Source organism: Sinocyclocheilus rhinocerous, unplaced genomic scaffold, assembly GCF_001515625.1.
Source record: "Sinocyclocheilus rhinocerous isolate Xijiao unplaced genomic scaffold, SAMN03320098_v1.1 scaffold1013, whole genome shotgun sequence".
NCBI lineage: Eukaryota > Metazoa > Chordata > Actinopteri > Cypriniformes > Cyprinidae > Sinocyclocheilus > Sinocyclocheilus rhinocerous.
The window spans coordinates 854,060-865,647 of NW_015642049.1; the positions used below are offsets into that span (position 1 = coordinate 854,060).

Below are 11,588 nucleotides of genomic sequence, written 5' to 3' on the forward strand. Positions count from 1 at the left end.
AGATCTTTATTCTAAGATGTGTGATAAATGGATTAAGACAGATGAAGTAGTCAACAGTGCCACTAATTGAAGACTATGACATATACACCTGTGATTCCTGTAAACAATAGGCTAATTTACTTGTAAGAAAAGAAAGAAAGAAAGAAAAAACAGTCTTTCTCTTAGCATTAATCATTAAATTTCACTTACTTTGCCTTGGCGTGGACAGAACATCAAATTAGCCTCAAGACATTAATATAATGTAAAATAAAATCAAGGCATCTGTTTCCTGGCGCATAGTTGTTTTTTCCATTAGTGATAATCATCCAGCATATGTTCAGTAATGCAGTGTGACTGCTGAGGAAAAACGCGTTGAGCTCCACTTTGAGACTCGCGGGCACCCGTAGCATCACTTCCGGAAGACGGTGGGAAAGATGGCGGCTGAGTCAAACGAGTCCGAAACGGCAGTGAATATGAGTCCTACATCCAGAGATGAGGTAGGGACATCACTCTACCCGCGTTAAAACACGAATATATGTATGTTTGACACGACAGGGCAGTTTAAAGCGGTTCGTGTGTGTGTTAGGTTGGGTTTTACGGGGGTGGGCCCGCACACATGGAGCAGATGGCGCTGCTTTAGTTTGTGTGAGATTACCTGTGTGTAATATCGATATAAACACTGACACAAACCAATAATAAGCTCTCATATTGTTTCATATCAGTCTTTTATGGGTCCCTTGGTTCTCTCTAAAGTGAAATTAAATTCCCTAGACCGATTTTTTAAAGGGACATGGTTTTAAACTATCAACATGTGATCAAGTCAAAACACAAATGTAGTTAAATGTTTTCTGAGTAGGTCTAATTTCTTTCTCTAATTTCTTATTTAGTAGGTCTAATTGTTTCATATATAGTGGAAACTCCTTTGACATTCATATTACAAGCAAAGACCATAATAGAAGGTTTTGTTGAAATATTTGAAATATATTAAAATATTTGGAATAGAAATCTTTGTAGCATTATAAATGTCTTTTAACGTGTTTTGATTTGAATTAATTTAATGTGTCCTTTTTGAGGAAAAGTACTAATTTCTTTCTTTCTGTCTTTCTTTAAAAAGAGACAAAGGAACTAGATGTTAATCTAGACTGTAAACAGTCAGTATTTATAAATTGTTAAAATGACTCGAAACAGTGAATTGAATATAATGTAACAAATTTAATGAAACTGAACTCATGTTACAACCCTTAAGAACAAGTTTGTCCTTTTCTTGAGTTGTTTGGGACATGTTCATCTCTGTTTTTTTTTCACATAATTTTGTTGCATTGTTACAAATTACAGGTAACCCCAGCCTATATGGTATAAACCAGGGGTGTCCAGTCCCACTCCTGGTGTAGCACCCTATCAAATCTGTTTTATTTTTCACAAATTTTGTTATTATTATTTTCCCAGTTTTAATTTTTCTAGATTCCGTCGTAATGGTTTAATAAAATTTTAATAGTAAAAAAAAAAAGTCTAATCAACTAAATTCATAAAACCTCAACAATTGAATAATTTATTAGCATTATTAATACGGCCCTATGAAATGTTTTATTTTTCCCACTGGAGGGCCTCCTTCTAGCAGAGTTTGGCTCCAGCCCAGTTAAACACACCTGAACCAGCTAATCAAGGTCTTCAGGGTCACTTAAAAACTTTCAGGCAGGTGTGTTGGAGCTAGACTCTGCAGGAAGGTGGCCCTCCAGGAGCAGGATTGCTGTGGGTTATTTGCTGTAAAAAAAAAATTTTTAAATATAGTCCTGCTTTAATGTCACTTTTTTCATTGGCACTGAAAGAAACTCCAGTCTAGGTCTTCTAGGTTTATGTAAAGTGCTGATATGGCTCTCGCTCCCCTTTCTCACTTATTATCCTTTTTTGTTGCTGGCCAGGCACTGTGTTACTGAATGATTTATTCCTCAAGCGCTCAGCATTCTCAGTGTGTGTGTAACTCTGAAATACCAGCCTACCTGCTGAATGGCAGATCCACGTTTGAAAGACCAGCTTCCAATAAGCTTGTAGAAATCACTTGAGTCGCCCACTGCGTACGGCCTGGGATTAGACTCAGTGGGGACAGATAGGATGTCAAGAGCGAGACTGTTCTTTATACCGAGGGAAGCAAGCTCATGGCTATTCTTTGAGCGTCCCGCATCCATCTGTGGCCGATGCAGAAACAGCATGGAGAGTTTCGCATTACCAACACCCCAGAAAACACGCATCTGCTTCCTGCATGTCCTGCTGAAACAGCAAATTGAATTTTGATTGAAATGGTGGCAGTGGCAGCTGTGAGTGGCATATTCAGTGAAATCGAATTTAGAGAGTGATGCTTTACTGCTGCTGGGAGAGAATCAGGCTGTTACTGCAGCTCCAGATGTTAGTTCACTGATAGTCTGAAGTGTCTTGTGTGACCTCCCAATTCTGCAGTAAAACTGTCATTTTCCTTTGGTTATTTTGTAACATAGGGTTTGTTTATACATTATATTAAAGGGGTCATATGACGTTGCTAAAAAGAACATTATGGAACGGCCGGCTGGCTGAATGAGCGGAGGCCGGTGGGCTTGAGAACGGGGCGGCCGGCGGGCTTGTGGCAACCGCATGTGACGACCCCGGGCTGGACTCCGCTTCGTCCACGGTGAAAGCCGTGACGAAGCGGATATTGTCCTCTTTTGGAAGGCCAAACAAAGTAGTTTCGCTTTCACAACGAAACACACAGCGTCTTCACGACATGGCGGTAACAACAATACTACAGCGAGAATCAAAGTTACGGCTTCCTTCTTTGCGTGAACATTTGGGCGGTGTTATGCAAATCTTCCCACACAGTGACATAGACATGTGGGGGCGTGTTTAAACAAGGCGTTTTAGGAGGGCGTGGACAAGTCTTAACTTTTATAAAGAATATCTCTTTGGGTTTGAGACTTTAGTCTTTGCAACTTTAGGGATCTTAACTATGCACAAATAGCTTGTAACACTCCAAAGAGAAAGGAAAATTTGAAATCGCATCATATGACCCCTTTAAAGGGGTAGTTCACCGAAAAAAAATACAATTGTCATCATTTACTCACCCTCATGTTGTTCCAGTCCTGTTCCCACACACACACACACACACAAATATATATATATATATTTTTTTTTTTTTTGGGTGAACTGTCCCTTTAAGTCATAATGCATCTGTCTCCATCTTCTCTGAATATTATGGTTGAGTAAGTGTACTTGTAATGATTTTAGCACTTCAACTTTAAATTATTTTTAGTTAAGGCAGCATTTCTAATTTTCATTTGAGTTTAAGGTTTTCATCTACTATTTGCTTTATTTTATTTTAGCTTAATCAGTAGAATATTCATTTGTGCAATAATTATGTATATAGTTTTCTTAATAGAGGTGTACATTGAATCCAAAATGTTTTCAACTCAAACCACATTTAGAGGTAGTCATCAGAGAACCTCGACTCAAAATCCAATCACTGGTGGTCACAGGAGACGTATTTGAAATGCATGTTAATAACAAGATGTAAACAGCGATCTTTTGTCCGATCACCTGAGACTGTTGTACGAGGTTTAAACAGGGAGGGACAGTGACGCACCGTTTTTGGGCTTTATTTAAAATTCCATTCCTCTGCCTTTGGCCTTCTTTTAGCACACTGTTCTCACAGTTCACACTCGAACACTTAGACCTACTGTACTTGTACTTTGTTACAGCACTAGTGTATTCTTACTCTGTGTCCTCTCTCTGTCTTCCAGCCTCCTAGCCCAGGAGAAATGGAGCAGCGTGAAAGAAAAGCCAGCACTAGTTCATCTGAGGATGGAGACAGTGACGGTGATGACCGCAGGAGGGTTGTTGGTAAGTTTGTCCTTTGATTTTTTTTTCTATTGCATTAGAAAAATAGTCACATAAAAAGCATTGTGACACCACGTTTCATAGTGTTTGAATAAATAAAGTTAATCATTAATCACTTTTTGCCATGGATTGTTACAGGGAAAGTTCACCCCAAAATGAAAATGATAACTTGCTAATTTTTATAATGTTGTGGAACACAAAATATATTTTGAAGGAAAAGATTTTAATGACAGTCATTGGGATCCAGTGCTGTTTTGGACCCCATTGACTTTCAGTGTATGGACCATTTTTATTTATTTATTTTTTAATTAATGGGTGAACTGTCACTTTAAATCATAATGCCACTGACCCTATATCCTCTGGATATTATTGTTAAAAATAATTCATCTCCGATAGAACAAACCGTACATCCGATGATCAGAAAACTGTTGCCTCAGCACTAAACTGGCACATAAGCCTGCTTGTTTCCTCACAGCTGAGTCCTACTTCCAACATTTCCTAAGTCAGCACAAGGACGAACACGGTGACTGAGCAATGCTTCACTGTAGACGCACCTGTTGTGGGTGAACAGAACACAGTTTGTGTAGCTAGCACGTTTCATTTGATGTGAAAAATGACCTCAAACAAAAGGCTTGTTTCAACTGAGGAATAAAATCTTTTTTTTTTTTTTTGGTCAGACTGTAAAATTAGGATTCATTTTGATGCTTTTTTAGTTCTAGGCATTTTGAACAACTGTAGAGGAATCTGACTTAAAATGCCTTTAATATTATAAAATATATATAATAGTTTTTCAATCAATAGTTTTTCAGTTTTTTAAGTCTCAAAGGAATTTGTTTTATTTTTCCATGTGTAGTGTGAATAAAAAAAATGAATCACCAGCCAATGTAATAGTGATGGTTTAAGATGCAAGTCTTCCCTTAAATTTTGTGATGGATAAGATTCAGAAATTGTAAAGATGTTTTTGATCTTTTTTTTTGTTGTTACATCCTGGCATTTTCACGTTGAAAGAAGTCTCTTGTGCTCAACAAGGCTGTATTTAATTAATTAAAACATACAGCAAAAAGAGTTATGAAATATTATTTTGTGTATATATATATATATATATATATATATATATGTATATGTTTTGTATTTTAATAGATTTTAAAATGTAACTTTCCTTTGAAGTTTTGGCAGTTATTACTCCAGTCTTCAGTGTCACATGATCCTTCAGAAATCATTCTAATATGCTGATTTGCTGCTCAAGAGCATTTCTTGTTGTTTCAATGTTGAAAACAGTTGTGCCGCTTAAATTGTTTGTGTAAACTGTTATACTTTTTTTTTCAGGATTCTTTAATGAATAGACAGTTCAAAACATTTTTTTTTTTTTTGAAATATAAATTTTATAAACATTATAAATGTCTTTACTGTCAGTTTTGATAAATGTTATGCATTCTTGCTGAATAAAAGTATTAAATTCTTTAAGAAATAATCTTATTGACCTCCCAAACTTTTGAACATTAGTGTATTTGTTAATATTACTGCTAATATTTGCTTCTGGTGGTTCCCTAAATTAATAATCAGTTTTTTCCCATAGAGGTCTCTGTCTCGGGGCTCATCTGTGTCTGGCCTCAGTGTAGCGCTGCGGACACGCATAACCTTGCCACTCATGCCTGTTTATCTGATCTATTGCTCCCTGGTCTCTAGAGCTCGTCACCAACAGTCTCACTTCAGTAGCTCTCATAGTCTGTGTTATCATCCATAAAATGCTTTCAATCATCCCTTCTGCAGAGCTGTTGCAAATCCGAAATCTTCCCGAGTGAAAACAGCACAAGTCTCCTCCAGTCTCCTGACACATGTACAAGGATACTTGACCACACATGAGTCTATTTTTTTATGATTTGCCCTACAAAACCCAGGGGCACATCTGACCTGTTGTTTAGTGTCCAATATGTACAGCATATTTCACATTTGGCATAAAATTGAGACACAGTTAGACCCTAATGTGCTTTTTATCCAGCAAAATATTGGAAAACAGCAGAATATTTGATATCGAAGGACTACTCTGAGGTAATAAGGCCATTTTATGCCTCCCTGGAGTGTGTGTAGTGGGACTAAGTGCTTTTCTGAACAAAAATATCAGGTCTGATTTATCTTTTTAAAGTTTTTCTGCAAAAAAAAAAGCAGTTTTCCAGGAGACCACAAGGTCGCAGCATCTCTCATTGTTGTATGATGTCAAAAATCATGGCTATAAAGGCGTTTATGATACAAATTCAAATAAATGCTTTTTTTAAACTCTATTCTTGACTGTATAATGCATATTAAAGTAGTGTTTATAAGCGCAGCGCTGATTTGTTTACAGCGGTAACCAAGGAAACGATATATCACGGCTGTCAGAGAGTGAATCTGCGCTCTCATGCAGCCCGTCTGCTGTTTTTGTTTTGTGCAGTATATAGTTTCACAAAATTAAAGTCAGATCGTTCTGTTTTTGCTTCAGATTTCAAAATCATACAATCTAATTTAGATTAAAAATTGCTCATGCAGCATGTATGCAGCATCTTTGTTTGGATCATGATTAAAATACAGTGGTTTCCTCTCATTTTAAATGGAAAGAGCACAGGCAAAGCCTTAGTTTGTTTATATGAAGATATTTCTTTTATTTGCGTTAATTATTTGATTTTTAAATTTGTTTTAAAATTTCAATTTAGTTTTGTTATTTGACATATTTCATTTTCAAAAAGAAATGTTCAGCATTTTATCCAAGCAATAATAAAAGGACATCTTCATTTATAATTTGTTTTAAATTTGTCCATAATCTGTCATTTTGTAAAAAAAAACAAAACAAAAAAAGAAATAGAGAGAAAATTGAATCGTATTGCATCGTGAGTTGAGGGAATCATTACATTCCTAGTTTTTTTGCTGTATAATTGATCAAATAAATGCAGCCTTGGTGAGCATAAGAGACTTCTTTCAAAATACATTACATGGCTGACCGTAAACATTCGAATGGTATTTTTATTTTATTCTTGCCATTAATTTATTTGTTTCTGGTCTTCTAATTTAAATATTTTGTTTCTAACCATATTTATACACAGTTGTAGCAGTATAATAATAATAATGATTATATTTTGATTTCATTGCAATAGATTTTTTTTTCAAGGAATATTCCACTTATGTGGCACCATGAGACCTCTGATGAAGGTTTTTGCATATCACTTGCCTTAGTGAGGGTCAGACTGTCATTCTTAGATTTTTGCTTGTGTACCATGTCAAGGTTCCCGCCAAATTGTTTAAGTTGCTTGCCAAAGTCAATTTTTAGTCTCATTTGGTGCATGGCAAGTGTTAATTTATGCCCTGGCTGCGTTTGTTCTTTGGAGTCTTTCTAAAATTGCATGATCACTGTTGAAGCTCGACATTAAGAGCGAAGCTGCCACAGAGATTGAGCTCCATATCTGGAAATGAATACCAGCTGTCTGGGAGCCACTTCACACTGCGACTGCAGCCATTATATATTTCAAGATCTTTTAACGATAATCATCCTTTCATGCTTTTTTAAAGTGCTACACTGTTGTGTGCGTGTTGTGATAAGTCATTATCGTAAATGCCTTCTATGAAAGAGTGAAAACTGCATTGATAAAGGCTTCAGTGTTTTTGTTCTCTTTATTTGGTGGCTGTGTTGGAAGTGACAAAAGGATCCACAGGAAAACAGCAGGTGTTGAGTCGCAGGCCCAGTTGCAAGCTTGGCAGAATGATCTGCTCTTTATGATTATTTCATGGGCATTTATGCTCCCCGGCACTGATTCAACACTCAGTTATTGAGCTTTGGCTTCTGCTGTTGTGAATGTCACTTCAGGTTTGCAAGAATCATGCACTGAATCATTCTCTCAGCAGCGATTCAACTTAAATAGAAATGTAAACCAGGATTTGACTTCAAGCCTGGGCTGTATGATGGCATGTGTACCATGCAACAGTAACCGAATACTTGGAAGTACTCCCATAGGCTTTTGGAAAAAAACATTTTGGTTGACTTGACTGCTAGTACTGACTAGGGGTGTGCACGAATATTCGAATATTCTATCTGGAATAATTATTCGAAAAATAAAAACACTATTCGAATTTCGCTAAAATGTTGCTTTGCTGGCCGTAAATGTAATGAATCCCTGATAAATCCTGAGCACGCAAACTTTGCCTAGTGAAACGGAGTTATCACTAAAATGAGGAATCATATGAAATACAAACACCGGAACGTCATGACCAGTTGAATGAAGAAAAACAGCAACACATCACTGCATTCACTACTGCAGGTAGGCGCAGATGTACCCCGAGCGAGCCAAGAAGACCACTCATTTTCTCTTCAGCCGGCTTTATTGTTACAGACTAAGGCCGTGTATCAACCAGTGTATTTTTTCCCAAGGCTAGCATATTTTTTCAATAGATTTCAATGGGAGCGCCGCGTTTTTTAAGACACCAGCAGCACAACAAAGCGCTAATAAATGTTCAACTTTGGGCAAAACGCAGCGCTCATCACTGTCAGTTTTCAGCCACAGTGGAGGAGGGGCGGGGCAAAAACCACACCGACCAACTGTCACGTCCTACTTGTACTACGACTGAACGACAATGGAGTAGTTAATATTGATATGAAAAATAATGCATGCAACATTTAATTGGTGATGTCTCTGCCGCATTACTTCAGTGGCTATTCTTCAACCAAAGTGCCTCCGGAGCGTTCGCAGGCATTCACAGCTAGGCATTTTCAGAAGAGCGCCTGCCGTTTTCAGCTGGCTAAAAACGCTTTGGTTGACACACGGCATAAGGAGCCAACTTTCCCCTGATCATGTACATGTTTTTTTTTTTTGCACACAATGTTTAATGTTTTCAAATGGAAAAAAACACAGGATATAATTTATATTCTTGTTGTGATATGATTGATCGGAAATGGTGACAAAAATAAAAACGTCTTTCTCATTAAACGTCATTTAAATAAATGGATATTCAAATATTCGTTTTTATTTTTATTTTTTATGAGCTCAAAATTCAAATGCAATATTTTTTGAAAAATGCCCATCCCTAGTATTGACAGTGCTATAAAAGTGTTTGTGGCCAAGAATTGTGTTCTTCTAATTTTTTATGAGCTCAAAATTCAAATGCAATATTTTTGAAAAATGCCCCTCCCTAGTATTGACAGTGCTATAAAAGTGTTTGTGGCCAAGAATTGTGTTCTTCTCGTCTCGATCATGCTTTTAAGAGAAGGAAGTCTCTGTTTTCTGTCAACATCTTTGTTCGTTCATCACTGTGGTTTTGAATGATGGCAATTGTCTGAAAACCGTGTCTTAATGTTTTGTTTGTTTTTTTTTTCTGTTTTTCAGATGGCCAGCATAACCCTGAAGCAGGTAGACCCAAGGGTCGCTCTGGTTCAGCTCAACCGGAGGATTCTGGCTCCAGAGATGGGAGTCCACGAGCGGGCAGCCCTGTGGCGAGAGCATTGTCCAGGGCCAGCCACAATCAGGGGTCCAGCAGCTCAGACAGTGACAGCAGTGAAGACGGCAGTGATGACGGTTTAGTGCACAGGATGAAGAGCAGTGTCACGCATATCAAGGTGAGTTACAATCATACAGTGTTTTGAAAAGTGTAAGTGACTTGTGTAGTCATTTGTGCTCTGCATTTATCCCATCCAAGTGCACACACACAACAGTGAGTACTGAACACACACACCATGAACACCAGGGCTCGCAAAATTTCAAAATCCCTGGTAGCTCTTCAGATTTTGGTAGCCCAAAATGAATTTAACTAGCCCGAGAAAAATAAATAAATAAATAAATAAAAAAAGAGCTCCTGTGTTGCATGTCAAAATTCCAATTTCATATGTAACTGAAACACTGCTATCTTGTTAGAATGTTAGCATGTGACTCAGATATATGCCGATACAGTTTAGTATTAAAAAATTGTCACACATTTGCTATCTATAGAGCAAGTCATGTGATCCATAGCCACTTGACACAAATTCAGTGCTTGACTAATTGGTGCAACTATGCTTTGCTAATGTGATTGTGTTTGTTTCAGCGTGCCTCTGAGTCTGACGATGAGAGTAAAAACAGACGAAGGAGCTCCTCACTTGACAGGTGAGTCTTCTATTAGTCTCAGTTTAACAAAATCAATGTACAATTCAGACCTTTCTGTAAACTGTTGTCATTTTTCTCCATTTTAGGGACGAAAAGAGGTCACAGTCTAGATCCCGATCTAGATCTCGTTCACCTCAAGAACGTTACGGAAGGGGTCGTAGGTGAGGGAAACGTGTGTTTATGTTCCTGACAAATTTGCGGTTGCCTTTTTCGTCCTGTTGTAAAATATTGCACCTTTCAGGTCTAACGTTTTCTTTGTTTTCCGTTGTTCTCACATCAGGTCCAGGGAGCGTGAGCGAGGTCGAGACCGCTACGGCGACTGGGATCGTTATGAGCGGCGCTCCAGTAGAGAGAGGGATTGGGAGCACAGGAGGAGGGGAAGGTCAGCCTCCCCAGCCAAAAGTGATAAACCTCCCACTGAGGAGCCTCCAGTGAAGAAGAGGAAGGAAGCGCTGGACCCCATCCTGACCCGCACCGGTGGGGCCTACATCCCACCGGCCAAATTGCGTATGATGCAGGCTCAGATCACTGACAAGAGCAGGTTGGTTTCACTTTGCTCAGCAGTCCTACATTTTGTATTTATACATTTTTTTTTATAGGGTAAAGGGTGTACCGTTGTTGTTTGATTTAAAGCGGTCCTATTATGCTCTTTTACAAAGTCTTGATTTTGTTTTGGGGGTGTACTAGCGAGTCGTTCGTTGTAGTTTTTGTGAAGGGATTTCTGTTAAATAAAATATCTCCTTTTGAAGAGAACTTTGAGCTTTGTAGCTATGCAGATCTTCATATGCTCAAACAGCAACATTACAGACTAACTAAAGTTGAAAAAGTGAAATAGCATAAAATGACCCCTTTAAAGTTTATTTACCTTAGGCTATATATTTATGATATTGCACTTTCAAAATCCATTATTGGGTTTGGAGGATACGAGAAAGAAAAAAGTGAATTGATAAGAAGTAGGGCAAAATATTGAATATTCACCATATTTATGCAATTATTTTAGTGGTGATGTAAATAAAACATAGCATCTCTAATCTGAATTTCAGTAGTATAAATGGCACTAGAGTTGGTAAATTTGATTAATTTCCTTGAATCAGTTGAAACTGTCGTTTGCAATGAATTAATTCAAAACACTAAAGAGAAATGCAGTGAATTTATGCAAAATATTATTTTGAATTGGCGGCCAAAGGTGCAGAATTCTAGGTGTAGAATTTATCATAAAATATTTTTGTAAAAATATACACTACGGTTAAAAAATTTGGTGTAAGAATTTGTTTTAAATAAATGAATACTTTTATTCAGGAAGGATGCGTTAAATTGATAAAAAATGACAATAAAGACATTTGTAATTCTCCAAAAGTTACAAATTTCTATTTCAAATAAATACTGCTGTTTTGACATTTCTAATCATTAAAGAATCCTGTAAAAATGTATCATGGTTTCCACAAAAATATTAGGTTTCAACGTATGTTATGAGAAAATATATTAAAATAGAAAATGGTATTTTAAATTTATATGAAATATATGTAATATTTCACAAGATGGCTGATTTTACTGTATTTCTGTTTAAATAAATGCATCCTTGGTGAGTATAAGATACCTCTTTCAAAAAATAAAAATAGTATTATATTAATAATATAATAATTCATATAT

General features: G+C 37.0%; 1 protein-coding gene across 1 annotated transcript in view; it reads left to right on the top strand.

Moving 5' to 3' along the window:
- Window positions 1-330: 330 nt before the first annotated feature.
- LOC107755368 (pre-mRNA-splicing factor CWC22 homolog) overlaps window positions 331-11,588 on the top strand; it is a 16,371-nt gene continuing 5,113 nt past the window's right edge. The window contains exons 1-6 of the mRNA XM_016572144.1: window positions 331-476; window positions 3,744-3,843; window positions 9,186-9,415; window positions 9,880-9,938; window positions 10,025-10,099; window positions 10,219-10,479. Of these exons, the coding sequence (XP_016427630.1) occupies window positions 414-476; window positions 3,744-3,843; window positions 9,186-9,415; window positions 9,880-9,938; window positions 10,025-10,099; window positions 10,219-10,479 (788 nt within the window). The 5' untranslated portion in view covers window positions 331-413. The remainder of the gene's footprint in view (window positions 477-3,743; window positions 3,844-9,185; window positions 9,416-9,879; window positions 9,939-10,024; window positions 10,100-10,218; window positions 10,480-11,588) is intronic.